The sequence below is a fragment of the Stegodyphus dumicola genome, chromosome 3, assembly GCF_044657685.1.
Source record: "Stegodyphus dumicola isolate Sdum_Otavi_A_Nest chromosome 3, ASM4465768v1".
NCBI lineage: Eukaryota > Metazoa > Arthropoda > Arachnida > Araneae > Eresidae > Stegodyphus > Stegodyphus dumicola.
The window spans coordinates 28,207,204-28,227,207 of record NC_140770.1 but is presented as its reverse complement, the minus strand read 5'-3'; the positions used below and the strand labels follow the sequence as shown (position 1 = coordinate 28,227,207).

The 20,004-nt window shown below is 34.4% G+C and overlaps 1 protein-coding gene across 2 annotated transcripts in view; it reads right to left on the bottom strand.

Annotated features, from left to right (window-relative positions):
• Positions 1–800: 800 nt before the first annotated feature.
• Positions 801–20,004, bottom strand: part of LOC118194656 (patronin-like) — a 215,537-nt gene continuing 196,333 nt past the window's right edge. For both annotated transcript variants that reach the window (XM_085812676.1, XM_085812677.1), the window contains 3 exons: positions 18,308–18,651; positions 7,067–7,230; positions 801–2,311 (listed from right to left, as the gene is read on the bottom strand). In XM_085812676.1, coding sequence (XP_085668802.1) covers positions 2,176–2,311; positions 7,067–7,230; positions 18,308–18,651 — 644 coding nt within the window. In that variant the 3' untranslated portion in view covers positions 801–2,175. The remainder of the gene's footprint in view (positions 2,312–7,066; positions 7,231–18,307; positions 18,652–20,004) is intronic.

Genomic DNA, 20,004 nt, shown 5'->3' with positions numbered 1-20,004 from the left:
TTGAACTACGTTTTGTTTTATGGAATGAAGTTTTGCTGTAGGTATAAAGCATTATGATGTACTCCCATATTCGGCAAGGGTTTGCTGATATCAATTATCATGTTGCCTACACTAATGATATTCAGAAAATATAGCCTTCTTTCAATGGCAGCAGTCTTAAAATTCAATGGTTAATATTTAGCATGTTCAATTTTTTATTTTGTAATCTGATATTTGACAGCAGGAGTTAAAAAATATTATTTCAATTCTACTTCCTAATTAATAGATGGCAGTATCATCCCCCTGGTACTGCCAGATAGTAAAAAAGAAAAATGCAAGTTTTGTTGATTTGTTTGTTTTGTCTTATTTTTATGTGCAACCCAATTTTATATCATAAGATACTATAGAACTATTTTAAAAAAAGTATATCAAATTTTGAATCAAACATAATTAAGAAACTTCTTTTTTTCATATTAAAAGAATACCATATTTATTAAAAACTATCACCAGTTTGATTTGGAAAAGATATTATGGAAATTAGAATTAATTCATGTATGAAAAATATTTTTAGAATCATGTGAAAAAGGGTTTAGTGTAGTATGCAAAGCAAGAAAATTTTCTAAGATATATAAAAATGAAATGGCAGAACGTGTGATTTGGAACAGCAACAAATTTTATGCAATTTTTTTTTTATTCAGATCATGCAGGTTCACAATAAGAATTCCAAAAATAAATATTTATAAAATCATTATAACATTTGTTCATTTAAATAACTTAGGAAAAAAGTATGAGGGAACATTTAGAAGAGAAACTGAGTACAATGCTGTTGGAAAGATTTATTTGTTACTTGATTACAAAGCTCTTTAAGTGGTAAATAGAACTTCACATTGCATCTCTCATACATTACATTCAAATGCATGCAACTTGCAGTCCTTATACATTTAGAGTTGAATAAAATTGGAATGTACAAAAAACATAGAAATTGAAGAAAAAAAAAAAAAAAAGCAGTAAGCACTGACACTTTTAAATTATAAGAAAATCATTTGTTCTGGCTTATGCTACCGTACCATACCAGATGGTACGCATTAAGAAACAATAATATGAGTACACCTGTCTTAAGTCTAAAGAAATCGATCCTGCCGATATAGGTCTCGAAATTGGAAGACGAGTGTTTCAGGTGTTCAAATTTTAAAGCATTTACAGGCCAGGCAACTTTTTTGCTAACTTCTGTAGTGTATTTGAAATATGATTTTTGGTTGGAAGATTTGAATTGAAAGAACTGTAATATTAAAGAACCATGCTTAATACTTTGTGCATTGAAATGTGTTGGAACTGTGCAATGCAGATAAAGTTTAAACAAACATGCATATTTTATTATCTTTTAAAATAAATTAGTAAAAACAATTACAGTAAATCAGTTTAAAAAATCAGCATATGTAACACAAAAAAATTAACTGTAAAAATATAAAAATTCTCAGTATGATACATAAATATTTGTGGTCATTATATCAGAAAGTGAGTGATGCAGTAAAAAGTATTAAATTTAGTATTTTATTTCTTGTTGATTTTTTATTTTATAAACAGATCGTTAGTATGTTTTCGTCAAAAGTATTGACAGTTACAATTATTAAACTAAAAAATTTGCATGTATTTATAAAATAGCTGGAAAAAAAATCCTGATGTTATACACACACATAAAAATTAATTAGTGATGCAAGCTTAGATTTGCATTCTGTCAAGACTGAGTGAGAGCATGATATTGAATCTAGTGATTGAACATGAAATTTTGATTTGAATTTGTTAACAAATTTCATACACCCTAAAAAACTTGACACTATTAGGAGAAAAATAAAATGTGAATTTTTTATATTGAGCATAAAATTTGCCAACAAAAACAAAATACATTTTTTATGAGCTAGTCCCACTGGATATAAGCAAGCTGTACATGTCAATTATAAAAAGCACACTAATAATTTACAAGCCAGTCAGTCAGTCCCAATCACCTCCACATCATCACTACAAATTTAAATATAGCTCTACATTGTTTTTTAATCACAGCCCAGCAATATTTTTTTTTTTTTTTGCTAGTGGAATGTTAACATAGGAAGTGAAAGAACTTTACAGTGATTATTTACAGTACATTCAAACGCAAGGGACGGCCGCACTATCACGTTGGCACTTCTTCATGGTGGCTAGTCAGTAGTAGTCTCTCTTAGGGGCCATTGTTGTCTTTTTACCCTGCCACAAACTATTCTGAATTGTGAAGGCGTCAATAGTTGCAGTAAGATGCTTTGTATGAATCTGAGTAAAAGACTTTCCTCCAGAATTATACCTAAAATCAAACAATAAATATTAATATCTGTTTATTAAAATTTATACTACACATATAGTACAAAGTCCGATACTCAGAATTATCAGGACATACGTGATTCTGGATTTCAGGTCATTAGTTTAAATCTAGTAAGAACACTGATAGCAGCACTGGAGCTTCATTTATTGTTTAGGTCAGACAGAAAAATGCTATCCCCCTCACCAACAGGGCCAAGTGGGAAAAATTTTAGAATTTAAAGAAGCACCATGCAGCAAAAATTAGGGACAGAATTTAGAAGAGGCACTAGGCAGTAGAATTTAGGAGTGGTAAAATTTTTAGAATTTATGAAGGTACCACACAGCTGAATTTAGGACCACGTAGCTTTCACTGGGCGACAAAATTCATAATGTCAGCTGAAAGTGTGATCCTGGCCAACACCAATCAATGTTTTTTCCTTGGCTACAGTACATTTTTGGTTTAGCTGATTATGGCAAAGTACACTAGGGCTATCTGCCTAAGGTGAGATATGCCTTTGTGGATAATTTCCTAAAGGAAACTGGCTCATATAAAAGACACAGAGGGAAAACCTTGAAAATGCCCATCCAGCCGCCTATTTGCCTGAAAGAAAATGGCTAGAGTATAAAATCGTAGCCAGCAAGTGTTTGAAAGTGACATATAAAAATCTAAGTTGGAAGCTTAAGTGAAATTGAGCTTAAGTGACATATAAAAATCTAAGTTGGAAGTTGAACACATGCTACCTTTTGTTGATAATCTCGATTCCTATATTTCATAAAGGAATTTTTCCTCATTAATTTATTTGTCTATTTTTTGGCTGGTGGTCTGAATGTCGAGGTTTTAGACTGTACATATCTGTGTGTACTTTGTAAGTATTTAATTTACTGTACATTTCCAAATAAAAGTGCATCTATGTATAAATGGCAAGATTATGCTACAAAAATTCAGCTGCAATCTAAAAACTGTGTCTAAGTGTAATTGAAAATCACAATGTAAATCTAGCTTTATTTATTGACAAAAGTGATAATAATTGGTTGTCTAATTTAGTTACCACTCACCAGTTTATAAGCAAGCTGAAAGTGAGTGCCAATTCAACCTTCAAAAGTTCCACATCAAATTACATAAAATAGTGTGGAAAATTTCATGACTTTCAATTATGGTAAATATTTTCAAGCAATCAAGAATTCTTCTTCCCTCACTTGTGATCTAAGTAAAATGCATTTTTTATTTCTATGTAATGAAAGATTCCCTTCCCCCCGAAAAAGGCTGTATATTTTGCTAAAAGTAATCACTTTTGGTGAGCAATGCTGTAAACAAAATTGACAAAGGTGCGGTAAAGGTATTATCCATAACATGGATCATAATAATGTCAGTGGGAAAATGTAGCACAATGACATTCACATAATTTTTCAGTCTAGTTGAGCAAGACTTTTAAGAATTGCTAGAAAACTCCAAGTTAGATATTAATTGGTATTATGGTCCATAATAGTATTTAGGTATTTTATGGCTGTCTGAAATGGTTTTACTGGGGTAACAAGCCTTAAAGTTTCCTAAGCAGTACTGCCACCACATGCAATCAGCATATATATTCTCAGTTTTACATGTTATATATTAGAAATGTGGATTTGTTAACTACTCAGAATTTCTAAAGAAAAAGTAAAGAATTTTATGGTCCAGAACTGGTGATAGCCTGTTTCATGAACTGCTGTTGATGGAGTGCAGTTAGCACTGGGACTCATTTAGGTCCACAACTATGCAGCTCCTTAACAGAGATGAATTCAATTAAATGTGTTGCAAATGACAGTCTCGTTTATCATTATTATAGCGGTGGGTAATTTATTAGACCTGGCCCTGTAGTTGCTATGAATAATGGCATGACAGTTTCTGATGGTTTTTGACATCAATGAGTAATGGCTGACAATGGCACTGGTTTTCCCATCCTTATATATCACTTTTAATAGGTATTCTCAACAGCAGCCATTAATAGCTCACAAGCCCCACTATTTCAGCAATACTGGTTCCAAGTTGCCATTCTACCGTAATTTTCATTTTATCAAACTCTGATAAATCAAGCTGCTTTTCTGATTTTGAAACTGGACACATCTTAATAGGAAGCCAGTGCTGGAGATGTTCATCTATTCTGTGCAATGATATGATTAACTACTCTTTCTTTAAGCAAGCATATTTATTTTTGTAGGCTGAAAGTGGTCATAATATAATAAGTCTTTCATATAAATCTACAGTCTAAATCATGTAGCACATTGTTCTCCATAATGTGAATAAAAAGCTATATAAAACAAGCACATATTTTTCACTTATAACTGTGCAATGATATCAACAGGACATCAAGGTTCTAACAATAATAAATGAGCTTTCATGAAAAGTGATATAGGATAACTCAAATAGACTTCATAATTAAATTTTTCCATTGATCAAGATCACATGAAAAGCTACAGAATTAAATTCAAAATCGAGTTTGCAAATTTGAAAATTAGAGAATATTTTAGAATAATATCATAAAAATAAGATATAATAATAAAGTTTCTCATCATATAAATTCAAAATAGAATGTAAAAATATATGTATATAATGGGTTAACAAGAAGGTAATTTCGATTTGCACAAATAGATAGTGTTATGTTCCTTTTGTTATTTTTTTCTTAATCTTATAGTTTTACAGTCAAAAGTTGTTAATTTGGACACCCATAATCCGGACCTCAAAGCTACAAACTTTCTGCGCATGCGCGTAAGACCTTTACCGCTGCGAATTTGCGTGGGTGCGTGCGCAAAATACGTTTACGAATGCGCGTTTAATGTATAACGGATGGGATAAGCTAAGCTAAAATTATCTAATTATCTATTTCAGTTAATGTTGCAGATTGCATTGTTCCTTAATCTTTGAATTGGATCCGGATTATTATTTTTTGCAGACTGTTAGAGCAATTTTATAAAAGTAAGCTTGAACTTTCGATTACGTCAAATAGAATTTCCAATATATATTTACTAATATGTAAAGGATATACAAAGCGAAAGTATCTTTCGGAGTCCAAAAAGTGGAATTGCTGCAAAAAATGGATAAAGGCACATCCTTTGTTTATCTAAACTTTGTTTATCTTTAACGCTGCAGCGGTGTGCAATGAATTGAAGTTGATTTGTCAGCACTATCCTTATCTTAAGAACAGATGTTTTTATTTTATTTGGCTTATAATTGCTTACTCAATGTACTTCATCTTTGATATGATTTAAATCAAATGCCTCGTCATTATAATCCGCTTCCGACAGCGAAGAAAGTAACAGAGGTTATTGAAAACGAAAAAATTTCGATTGACAAATTAGTCGGTATTCTCGACACAGCAATTATAGGACTTGAACAGCGGCAACTTACATTGAAAGAAATGTTTAATAAAGTAAACAAATAAATATTAAGCTTTTTTTTGTAAATTTTGATACCCTTTAGATCATAATTGTTCTTTATTTCGTAAATTACGGCTTCATATTTTTAATTTTATAATTTCTGCATGCCATTTTACCAGATTTAAACTGATGATCTATAATCCAGAAAAATCAATAATCCGGAATCGCCGAAGTCCCGACGAGTCCGGATTAACGACTTTTAACTGTATTTTTATTTCTGTTTACAACTATTATTTTATGGTCAATTTTAACATGAGGTGCAAAAATTAATATTTTCAACATACTTCTTTTATTTTCACAAAGGCAAGAATGCATCTGAGGCTCACAAAGAGAGAGATATGTGAAGCTTATGGTGTTGATGTTGCTTAACATAAAACATATCAGAGTTGGCTTAAAAAATTTCATTCGGGAGAGTTTTCACTTGAAGATGACCAATGTTCTGGCCAACCTCCTGAAGTTGATGATGATTAAAAGCCATAATTGAAGTGAATCATCACATAGATGTGTGAGATTTAAAAAAGTTTAAATGTATCACACACAACAACTGACAATTATCTAAGAAGTCTTAGACTCATTATGAAGCTTAATATTTGAGTTGCACTTAGAACAATAGAAATTCACTTAATGAATCAATATTGCGATACGCATTTCAAATGCAATGCAAATGACCTTTTTTTAAATGAATTATTATTGGTGATGAAAAGTGGATCACGTACTACAATTACATTAATCGATAAAGATCCTAATCTAAGCATGACAAATCAGCACAAATAATATCAAAATCTAAATTGCATCAGAAAAAGATTATGCTGTCAATTTGATGGGATTACAAAGGTGTTGTGCACTCTGAGCTGCTTACAAGTGACCAAATGATCAACTCAGATGTTTACGGTCAGTAACTTGCAGCCAAAGAGACCAGAATAGCAAATAACAAAGGAATCATTTTACACCACAGCAATGTGAGGACAAATCTCTAGCAACACATACAAAATTATTGGAGCTTGGTTGGGATATGATGTCACATCCCCCACATAGCCCTGACTTTGCATCACCAGATTATCATTTATTTCAAAGTTTACAAAATGTATTAAATAGTAATAACAATGACCTCAAATCGCACTTGGTTGAGTTTTTTGCTAATAAAGACCAGAAGTTCTATGAACGAAGAATCATGAAGTTACCAGAAAGATAGCAAAAGGTTATCAAACAAAATAGAAGATATTTGATTGATAAAAGTTCATTTTCTGTAGAGAAAAACTGAGTTTTATTTCAAACCAAAATTACTTTCTTACCAACCCAATAATAAAATTTTACCCTTCAAAGAAACTTAACAAAATAACAATCTTACTTGTAAAATCTATCCATCATTTTATCGGTAATGACTCTTGGACCAATACCATATAGTTTGATAACTTCTTCAGTTTCAGGATTATACGAATAAAGAGCCCGGAATTGGCAGCCAGCATCTCGAAATAGTATTAGAAAGTGTTTTCCTTCAGAACGTTCTATTTCCTGCATATATTAAAAAAGAATATATATTATGCTGAATTACTTTAATTTTACACATTAACACTATCAGAAAGTTTTTTCTTCTTTCTGCATTTAAAAGCGAGAGAAAGAGGGGGAGGGGAAAAAAAAAAAAAAAAAAAAAAAAAAAAAAAAAAAAAAAAAAAAAAAAACCTAATTTCCTTCATATAATTATTTATACATAAAAAAGTATCACAAAATATTTTCTTTCAGAAAGTTCTGCACAAAAATGAAGAATTATGCTATGCTGTGTGTGTGTGATTATGGCAAAGCGTCGAGAGCCATCTGCCTAAGGGGCGGGATGCCTTCGTGGAGGACTTTCTAAGGGAAACTGGTTCTATACACATTACACATGAGGAAAACCGCGAAAACACCCACGCAGCCAGCCCGTTCGCAGGATTCGAACCTCGGACCGAACTACCAGTGTTCAGCTACTTTACCGCTCGTTTGCTGGTGGGCCATATGCTATGCTGATTTATATAATTATACATAATGCTTTGTTTCAGAATTTTCCATTTTAAAACAAAGAAATTATGCTAAATTGCTTTGTATAATTATATATATCTGCTTTAGTTCTACAAATTCTCTCAGGATTTCAAATTTATAAATAAATAAAAAAGCTGCTATAAAAACAGTATTAAAAAATCAAAATATTATTTTGATTACTGGCAGTTTTTTTTTTTTTTTTTTAATTTTAAAATCATTTATGTTCTGTATAATACAGAACCAATTTTAAGTTCATATTTAAATTTGTAACTTATCCAATTAGTGTGTAAATTAGTTCAGTTAGTTTAATTATTACAGCAGCACACTACTATTTGCATAAGAGGATGGATACCTTTATGAAGGATTTCTAAGGGAAACTGACTTGCATCCAAGTTATACATAGGAGAAGCCATGCAATCAGCACATTGACTAGTTTGATGTCAGACTGAACTACCAACATTTAGCGACTTTATAACTCAGATGCTGGTGAGCCCATTTAGTATGTAAAATTTAATAACCATGTATGTATTAAAAAAGCAGAATGTATGCAAACTAATTACAGTTTATTTTTCCTAATTTAAATTCCATTAGAGGAGAATGACATAATTATCAAAATTTTCACATTTCAATTTCTGAAAGATTTTGACTGTTTGTCATATCAAAATTTAGTTTAACTCTAAAGATGATCTGAAAGATAACATTTTTACAAATTCTAAGATGCTAATTTATTGTTTTTGAAACAATATTTTAAAATACACTTGCTATTTTAAGGAGATTTTATAATTTAAGTTCCAACGATATACTATTTATACTATTTATTAAAACATTTTGGACAGGAAACGTTTTGCTGAAAATTAAAGCACCTTATCAATTATAATGAGAAAATTCGAATACATTTGCTATTTTAAGAAGACTTTATAATTAAAGTTTGAATGATATACTATTTATTAAAGCATTTTGGGCAGGAAACGTTTTCCTGAAAAATTAAAGCACCTTATTAATTATAATGAGAAAATTTGAATACATTTGCTATTTTAAGGAGCCTTCATAATTAAAGTTCCAACGACAGATAACCAAAAAGGGCTATATAGTAAAACATTTCGGACAGGAAACGGTTTGCTGAAAAATTAAAGTACCTTATTAATCATAATAACAAAATTCAAATTATATACTTATTAGTGAAAATAACAGGCAATATAACGAAATAAATCAAAGAGGATAGAGTCTCAAATTTACGAGCTCAAATAGAGTTCATTAATCAGAATGCCATTAAGAATAAATGTAATTAGCACTAAGTTTAATTTGTTTAAAATTTAAAAAAATTAAATTTGTTTGTTTCTTGACTATTATACTTCAATAAAGTTTTAGAGAATTCCCATACAGCTAATCCAAACATTTCAGCAGTTTCCATTTTTCATCAAGACATGAGTATTTATTTATTTACTTTTAAATAATAATAATAATAAATTAATTTTTTTATTTGAAAAAGTGATAAATCAACTAAGTGAAAATACGAACAGTGTATAATGTGAAAATTTTTTTAGCGCAAACAAAAAATGTCGAATTCTGGATTACTTTATAACGTTGCGCGCCTCCAACTTGCACGCAACCAAGAGGTGACTGTGAAAACTTGTATAAAAAATAGAGCCTTGTGAAGGGTTTAAGTCCCTTTTTATTCCACGTAATAAATTACAATTGTGTCCTCTTGACGCTTACAGACTGTGCCAACTTGGCAGTCAAATAAAAATAATAACCTGAAAAGAAAGTAAAGACAAGATTCTAACTATGAGGCTCTCTAAAATAACTAACTCACCGCGTTTTACAATACCGCTGCTAATTCAGCAGACTTGAAGCTCACTGGAACGATTACCACTACTTCCCGCCAAGCACATAGGCCGCAACGTGGGGTTCTTCAATTCTTGCTAAGTAAGAATATCACACCGAACTTGTTTCCTTCCTATTTAAATCAGAATACTTCCGCTGATAATTTGAATGCTTGCGCGTTCTACTCAAATTTACATATTCTGGCATTGGCAGTTCCAGGGGAAAGTAAGGCTTGACAGGAAAGATAGTTTAAACTTAAAATAAATGTTAGTTAAAATAAATATAAACCCTACATTTGCCGCTGCCAGAATTTGGAAAACTTGGAAGCAGGTCCTACAAACGACCTGTTGTAAGTTTCTATAATTCTGAACTAACTCCCGAGAACCTCGTTTACACAAAAAAAAAAAAAAAAAAAAAAAAAAAAAAAAAAATATCTTATGTAACAATCATACTAAAATTCTGTTGCTCGTTACAAAGCTTTCTTCTTACAGCAACTTTTCCTGGACTTCATCAATCAATCTTGGTCTTTCCTTCCAGCATCTGGAAGGAATAAGTATCAGTATCTTTCTACATACATTATAATTTACACTTTCTTGACACAATAAATTTTTGTTTTTAAACGATTCGTTTTTCTTAGTTATTGCTTACTTCACATTCATTCAATTTTTCAAGCATTAATTTAACTTTACCCTGGCTCTCCACCGTGTGTGGTGTCAAACGGGAATATTCGTGTTTTAGTCTTACAACACTTCCCCTAACCACCATGATTTGTTAGAATTCAACGACCAAATAGACACACCTTACTCGACATTCTACAACTCAATGAGCTACTTTAATAGTCTTAAAAATTCAAATGTAGGTGGAGAACCCTACAAAACACATTCATTCTAACTTCCCCCTCATTCATCTTTAAACATGCAGGCTTTCGCTCTAAAGCATGACTTTACAGTTTAATACTTAAATTTTGACTTCATTGCTTTTAAGCATTCACTTTTAGCATCTACAATTTTATGCTTCTAGACTAAATTCTACTTTTACATAACATGCAAGTATTTACATACATTGACAAAAGTTTAATACATATGATTTTTACAATTTACCATAAAATGAATAAGAGAAAATAAATTTTTACTTTACTCATTCTTCGCCAAGCTGGCGGCACTGAAACTAAAATTCTTATTAATACAAGAATACGAAGTTATTTTTATCTCCGGCCAAATTTTGGCTTTAACATAACAGAATTAGTCTTTCGACCAACAGAAAATGCTTGTTTTTAGCTTTTACACTTAAATACTTTTGCCTTAGCTAAATAAAGTAAAACAAAACTAAGTCTCAACCGAGACATATTGACTTTCGTCAAAACATAGAACTTCGTACTTATGCATAACATTTCGGAACAAAAGAGAAAAAAAAATTTATAGAAGGTTTTAACTTATCTTTGAGTTTTCGATGCTTGAAACTCCGTCATCCGTTTTTGGCAAAATTGATCCCAAGTTAGAGGTTTCATGGATGTCAATCTTCTCCTTATTGATCTCCGAGTGTCGTCCACGTTGCTCTTTCTTTTGCGTCATCTACATGCTGGCCTCTTGACGGAGTAATCGTCTGGTTGTTGGCCTTTGCGTTTCTGCCTGGGACAGCTGGTCTTGACGTCCTCCAGTCTGGAGTCCTTCTTGAATTTCTTCTGTTCCTCGTATTTTTGTGCCTCCTGCTGGCGTTTCAGTTTCCGGAACGGCGGCCTTGCTGACACCTGACTCTGTGGCCGTGTGCGCGTTCTCCTTGATGTGTAATTTCTCCTGCTATCCTTTGTAGGTGGTGTTTTTCTCTTTACCACGGTTTCTTTACCCGGTTCATCTGTATTTTTGTTTTTCTTAAACGCCGGAGTTTGAAAATCATTTTTTCTTTTTGATACCGACGTCCGGGTTGTAGAAGTGCTAGGTCTCTCTTCAGTTCTCTGTTTCTTGGGTGGTGGAATAGTTGTTGTAGTGTTTGAACCTTCTACTTCATTTAGACTTGAGTCCTGCAAGAAACTTTTAAGGATTTCAAAATCATTTGGATTATAGTATTTTTTCACCTGGTCGGGACTTGCTTTACAGATTTCCCCTCTGTCGTTCTTAAGATATAATACTACCCCTTTGATTTCCTGAATTACATACGGGCCTTCAAACTTTGCAGCTAGCTTTGCCATAAAATTGTCTGGGGCACTTGATAAAGAAAATTTCCGCTTCAATACTTTATCCCCAACTTTAAAATCTGCTTCACGGCGTTTTCTATCATAATCAAGTTTCTGCCTATTTCTTGCCGTATCCGAGGTTTTAAGCGCCTGATCAATCAACTTTTGCACATCTTGTTGTTTAAACTCCTGCTCTCTTTGTTGCACAAAGAATAATTTATCTAAAGGCGTAATTAACTTTCTGCCTAAAAATAATTCTGCTGGAGTTTTTCCCGTAGTATCATGATGTGCCGTTCTTAAAGCATAAGCTAATTCATTTATGTAGCCATCCCAGCGCTTGTGATGTGTGCTCACGTAACTGCGAATTATTTTTACTATGTTTTTATTAACTCTTTCTGCTATGTTAGCCTGTGGTCTATACAGAACCATTTTGATATGGCGTATGCCAAGTCCATTGCATATGTTTTCGAATATTTGACTAATGAATTGTTTTCCGTTATCGCTAATGACTTTTATCGGTGCACCGTATTTTAAAATGTATCTGTGTAAGAATGCATCTGCGACTGTTTTGGCTGACGCGCGTTTAAGTGGAACAATTTCTATCCATTTTGAAAAATGATCTACTATTACTAAAAGAGAACGATTTTTATTTAACTCGCTCTGGGGGAAGCGACCAAGGAGATCTATGCCTAAAATTTCATTCGGAAATGTAGCGCGAATGCTATTTAAGTACCCGGCCGGGCTGTAATTAATATCATTTATTAACTGACATTGATTGCAGGACCTGACATACGCCGTTACTATTTTGTATAATTGCGGGAAATATACCGCCTCGTGTACCCTTTTTAAAGTCTTTCTGACCCCTAGGTGGCCCGCTGTTTTTTTTTCGTGCAACTCCTTCAAAATGCTTAATCGAAGCGAGGCTGGGATGACTGGCTTATACTCAAGATTTTCGTTTGTTGTTTTCGTATAGAATAATAAATTATCTATTATTTCATAGTTTTTTGCTCTATTTCTTATCGCATCGATATCTGTATGCTCAAAGCTTTCGGGGTCTTTCAAATAAGCATAGATATTTCCAAATTCAGGATCAGCTTTCAGTTCAGTAATAACCGTATCTCTAGAATCTAAAATTTTTGAAGTCAACACAGCGCATTTAAGTTCATTTCCTTCGTCGTCCAGTTTTATACGAGAAAGTGCGTCAGCTACATTGTTTTCCTTACCCGGTTTATATTTTATTGTGATATTATATTCTTGGAGTTTTAAAGCCCATCTTATTAACCTGGGCATTAGGTTTTTTCCCGAGTAAAGTCTACCAACAGCCGCATGATCCGAAAAGACTGTTACTGGCGATTTGCCGAAAAAAACTCGAAATTTGTGTACAGCTATTAATACAGCTAATGTTTCTCTTTCTGTAGCTGTATAATTCCTTTGTGTCTGATTTAACGTTTTACTAAAAAATGCCAGCGGATGGTTATTTTGCATAAGAACCGCACCCACCGCATAGTCTGACGCATCTGCTGCAATTTCCAGGTTTTCGTCCCCCTCCGGGAATTTTAAAACAGGGGCATTAATAAGCGCTTCTTTTAATCTTTCAAAAGCTGTGTTAGCTTCCGCTGTCCACGTAAATTTACTCTTTTTTCTTTTGATTACTAAGAGTGGTTCAACAATATTAGCGAAATCTTTTATGAAAGATCGATAGTAAGAATATAATCCAAGGAAAGATGAAAGTTTCTTGGCGGTGTTGGGCGGTGGGAAATTCTTAATAGCTTTTATTTTTGAATCTTACGTTTCTATACCCTTTTGCGAAATTTTATAACCGAGATATTTAAGTTCTTTAGTTGCGAACTTGCATTTTGAGGCGTTAATTGTAAGACCGGCCTCTTTTAATAATTTAAAAACTTGTTCGAGGTCATTAAATGTGTTGTTCCAACGTACTACTCGTTATAATTATATCATCTAGGTAAATTAAAGTTGATTTTCCTAGGACAGGCTTTAGAACAATGTCCATAGCTCTCTGGAATGTTGATGGGGCCCCACACAACCCAAAGGGCATGCGTAAAAATGCATAAGTGCCCGATTTTGTTATAAACGCGGTTTTATGTATATCTTCGGGTCTCATAGCTATTTGATAGTAGCCGGACGTTAAGTCCAAAGTAGACATATATCTTGTCGATTTGATCTGTCTAATGATCTCGTCTATAACCGGCAAAGGGAAAACTGGAAATTTAGTAATGCTATTTAGTTTTCTGTAATCGATAGCAAACCTCCAAGCCCTTTTATCCGAAGGAGGAAACTCGTTCTTTTTCCTACATAGTACGACTGGACTCGCGTACTCACTATTTATGGGTGTTATTATTTTATTCTTTAACATCTCCTGAATATGTTCTTCGATGATTAGGTCTTTTTGTTTATCATAATGATACGGTTTAGTCTTACAAGGTTTTTCGGCATTTAATTGAATCTTATGAGTCACGATTTGGCAGTTTCCTGGTTTTTCTGAAAACAAATGAGAAAAATTACTCACCACTTGCTGTATTGCTTTACTTTCATGGTCATTCAGATGGCTAAGGTCCAATTCAGGTGTCTCCACAGGCTCCACCACCCTCTGGTCCATCTCCAACACCACGGAACTATCTTGAAAATTTAATTTGGCCCTCGCGGCCCTTAAAAAGTCCATACCTAAAATAAGAGAGTGTTGCAGGTGTTTCACCACAAAAATTAATACTTTGAGATTTTCCTCTTTTACCTGTAAGTTTAATGATAATTTCCCGATGCAGTGACATGTTTTTCCTTGCGCCGCTATAATTTCCGTATTTCTGGTTTTAAATAGTCGTATCCTGTAAAAATTCTTTTTGAAGAACTTTTCACTCATAAAATTTGTTTCTGCTCCTGTATCGATGAGGGCTTCTACTGGTACATCGCCAACCAGGACTTGTATAATTGGTAGCTGTGAGTTTTTTACGATGACCGTGTTTAAATGTCTATTTGAGGGTTTTTTTAAAACTTCCGGGGTCTGGACCCTCCCTTTCACAGGCCCCTCTAGTCGTTTAAAGCTTTCCTTTCAATCTGTGTCTTCTGGGTACACGGATGTTTATTTTCAAATTTTCTTTTTGGGCCTTGACCTTCGAGTTTCGATGCATTAGCTTGATAGTTCTTTCCCCCATACGAGCGATTTCCATTTCTGGTTTCCTCCTTCCTTCGGGTACTTTGAGAATATGTTTCCCCTCTCGCTTTTCCCGCTATTCTGCGATTTTGAAACTTCACCGCCAATTCGAAAAGTTCCTGCAATGTGCTTGGGTTTCTAATTTCAAAGTAGTCTTGGACAGTGGGTAACAATCTTGGTAATATTATTTCAATAATCTCAGCATCGGGTTTTTTCCCATACAGCATATCCGTTAGCTTGATTTTTCATAAAATAAAGTCCGTCAATTGTGCTGTATCCCGTTGATAGAAACTATATAGTTCGGCTTCCAGCCGTGCGCGATCTTTCACTATGGGGAAGGCCTTTACTAACGATTTTTTGAAATTTTCAAATGTATACGTCAGGCTTCCAAATTCACCTAGAAGAAATTTGCCTATATTTTTCCACCATAGCGCGGCCTGGCCTCTTAGTGCTGATGTGGCGATGGCAACTTTTTGTCTTTCAGGCACAGGGTAGAGCTGAAAGTGGTTTTCTATACCTTTGAGAAATACCGCCACCGAATTTTTTCCGTCGAAATAGACGTTTGGCTTGATTGATGCTCTCAAAGTCTGGACCAGGTATCCAAATCCTTCTAACTGAGTTGTCATTTCTTGGTGTTGTACAGCGGCTTCCATCCAATTTTCGTCCATTTCAGTTCGATAAGTGTTCGGGCGCCAATATAACGTTGCGCGCCTCCAACTTGCACGCAACCAAGAGGTGACTGTGAAAACTTGTATAAAAGATAGAGCCTTGTGAAGGGTTTAAGTCCCTTTTTATTCAACGTAATAAATTACAATTGCGTCCTCTTGACGCTTACAGACTGTGCCAACTTGGCAGTCAAATAAAAATAATAACCTGAAAAGAAAGTAAAGACAAGATTCTAACTATGAGGCTCTCTAAAATAACTAACTCACCGCGTTTTACAATACCGCTGCTAATTCAGCAGACTTGAAGCTCACTGGAACGATTACCACTACTTCCCGCCAAGCACATAGGCCACAACGTGGGGTTCTTCAATTCTCGCTAAGTAAGAATATCACACCGAACTTGTTTCCTTCCTATTTAAATCAGAATACTTCCGCTGATAATTTGAATGCTTGCGCGTTCTACTCAAATTTACATATTCTGGCATTGGCAGTTCCAGGGGAAAGTAAGGCTTGACAGGAAAGATAGTTTAAACTTAAAATAAATGTTAGTTAAAATAAATATAAACCCTACAACTTTGCCAAGTGTTAACATAATTTACACCAATGGAACTTGCAATGCAATCATTTTTAAGAGAAAACAGTACTGGAGTGAGAAAGAACACATAAATCAGAATGTCTCCATATGAAGGACTGAATCTCAATGATGTGGTTATTTAATGTTTGGGCTTGTTAATGTTAACATTTACAAAATTAAACATAAAATCAAAATTATTTCCCCCATTGCTTTAGTCGTATTTTTATCACTTTTATAAAAACAAAAGAGCAAATTTCATACATAAATTTAACTATTTACAAAAGGGAGTAAAGGTGAGGTTGAATATCTGTTACATTAAATGAGCTCCTTTTAAATTAGCCTTTGACTATACAGGCCATATAAATACATATATATAGCTTAAATATCTTTTGTGACGTCTTTAACAAAGTATATATAATACACTGCTCGACACTGAAAATGCCTCACCAAGAACGAGAAAGTGATGAAATTTGGAAAAAAGACAGAGACAGCAAGCAGCAATAAGTGACCTTTATTTCAAAATGAAAGTCAGGATACAGAGCAAGAACATCGTTGGCTCAATAGGATGTAGGACCACCGCAGACTGCGATGCACGAAGAAACACGTCTAGGCATAGAGTCAATAAGAGTCTGGATGGTGTCCTGACGGATGGCTCTCCATTCCCTTTCAACCATTTGCCAGAGTTTGTCTTCTGAAAGAGGCAGGGGCAGAGTCTGCAAACGGCATCCAATCACATCCCACACATGTTCGATTGGTGACAGGTCAGGAGAGTACAGTGGCCAGGGAAGCATCTGTATACCTTGCAGAGCATGTTGGCAGATGCGAGCCCTGTGTGGTCAGGCATCCTGCTCAAAAATTGCATTAGGCAGGCCCTGATGATAGGGGATTGCCACCGGCTGCAGTACATTATCCAAGTATCATTGGGCCATCATAGTGCCCTGAATACGAACTAGAGGTGACTTGGAATCATAGGCAATAGCGCTCTAAATCATTATGCCACGATGTCGAACGATGAGGCTTTCCAAAGTTACTGCCGGATTAGATCTGTCTCCACGTATGCAGCGACTGTCACTAGATAAACAGAAGCATGACTCTGAGAATATGACATTTCGCCATTCTGTCATCCACATCGCTCCAGTCCGGCACCATTCTAAACGTTGGCGTCTATGCTGTGGGGTCAATGGCAGTCTTCTTAACGGATGCTGTGAGTGCAGGCCACGTTCAACCAATCGACGGCAAATGGTTCTGGTTGACACAGTAACATCCAGGGTATCTTGCACATGCTGCAGAATCACGGTACAAGTGACTTGCAGGACCACCACATCTTGTTGGTAGATGCATCGATCCACACGTGCTGACGTCAGTCTGGCTGCACCTGCACTCCTCCTTTTCCCCACATTTCTTTGTTCCAATCATGTTCGCCATAGCCGATGCACCGTGCTCGCATCCATGTGGGTATCAGCTGCGTTTTTATGTAAGGACCAACCCGCCCTTCTCAGTCCATCCCTCGTAAAATCGTCTATCTGCTGGAAGTGCCTTCATTGGCGACAGCCTGGCATTCTCTCCTATTACACGTATCCTCAGGCACAAAAACCATCTTTCTTTGATAATTTGTCTGGCAGAAATAATTGACATGAATATTGCCCATTCTGCATGTTCCTTCCCTTATATCTTACTTCACGCGCGTCAGACAGCTGCGTATTTCACATCATTTGCATAACTTGGTGACATGCATCTACTCTAAAATTTGCATAAATTTCTGACCACGCCTTCTTGGTGTTGTATTTTCAATATCGAGCAGTGTATATACTTGCATCTTGAAATGTGATCAAGAAATTAAGGCATTATATTAGAAGTACACAAATCTAGGTATAAAATACCAAGGGCATTTTTGTATTAAGAAAATAGTTCTTTCTTATGGCAGTTCTGGGAAATTTGGGATTTGTCAGAGAAACCCTTGGCTGGTTGGAGGGTTAAAATTACTAGAAAAAGTCAAGCATTTAAAATTTATAAATATACCTGAATCTGCTAAGAATATAATAAAATCCAATATAATTAAGTGTTTGTGATTAGAAAATATGATCTGTAAAAAATATCAAATACATAACTTATTGGCAAGAAAATCTCCCGAATCTGAAATGAGGCTAACAAATTATACCGAAAGAACAAATCCATACCTCTAAAACTTTCCGCTTTGTTTCAGAATTTACAGCACCAGCCAGGACGGTATTCACAGCATTAGTCACAATGCCACGATTTGATTTTGTGGAAGGCTTTACAAATAGTTTTGGCCCTGTATATTCAGATGCCCAAGCAGAGGAAACAGTTGAACTGCTGTCGGACAAGCCATCACTTGGCGTGCTTCGATTACGACTGCCGCCTCCAAGCATACCTGATAATAAAGGCCCAGGAGAAGATGGGTACGAGGTTGGCGATATAGGGGAAGAATGTGGATAATTACGCGTCCGACACGGAGAAGGTGCATACCCATGCTCGGAGGATACTTCATCTGGATATCCACCTAAAATAAAAGGCTTACATTTAAATTTCATTTTATAAAATATATGAATGAAACTCTATGACCCTATAAGCCAAATCCTCCTCTCCCCCCATTTTCTTATTCACAAAAATTTATCTTCTTTAGTTAGTGACATAATTTCAGTTCTTCCTAGCACTTTAAGAGTTCTTACATCTTTGCTTTCTCACATTTTATTAGCATTTTCCTTGATAGATGACACTACATGCATTTTCACTTTGCTTCATCCATTGCTTTTAATATATAAATGGTTGCACTCCTTTCTTATTTTGCAGTCTGTTGAAGTTATATTCATAATTTGTGCTACAACATTTCTTCCCTTTCCCTTCATTAACCCTTCAGTTAATGCAACGTATCTGTAAGATTGTTTTCTGAAGTGAATGAAGAGAAATACCTTTACCAAATGAAGGGATAAAATGCTAATTTTACTTATAAAAGCATTCCTTAAATTGAATAAAATTTTAGTACACACATCATATATGTAACAAAACATATAAATTCTTCTTACAAAATAGAACAAAACAGGGGGGATTTCACAGTTTCAGGGTGAAATGCAGTCAGTGTTTTATTAACCTGTTAACATGCTGAATGCCATGCTAATTTCACACGGCTTGCCCGTCCGGCCAACATAATCATAAGTTGCAAATTTTTCACTATAAATTGAATATTTTGACGAAATATTAATTACAACAGAGAAATTAATGCACTTAGCAACTCTTACCACATCACAAACTTAAAAAAATGTCAAGAAAAAAAGAAATGTCTGGAAAAGCTAGAGTCAAGCGATGATTTTCTCAAGGGCATTATGAAAAAATTCAAAAAATTTAAGTAGGCTAAAGCCAAAAAAGTGACATACAGTGGAGACTGCATAGGTTTACCTTTCATTTGCTTTGAGGGCTTCAATACAACACATCACATAATGCACACATAACATTTAAGCTTACATGCTATATATATATATAAAAAATTATTTTTGTACGTTCTGTATTGCATTAATTTCTTCACACTATTTTAGTAATGAAGATAATACAGTCAAAAGTCGTTAATTCGGACACCCATAATCCGGACCTCAAAGCTTCAAACTTTCTGCGCGTGCATCGCTTCGACGCATGCACGTAAGGCCTTTACGGCTGAGAATATGCTTGTGCGCGTGCGCAAAATACGTTTACGAGTGCGCGTTTAATGTATAATGGATGGTATAAGGCTAAGCTAAAATTATTTAATTATCTATTTCAGTTAATGTTGCAGATTGTGTTGTTCTGGATCCGGCTTATTATTTTTTGCAGACTGTTAGAGCAATTTTATAAAAATAAGCTTGAACTTTCGATTATGTCAAAT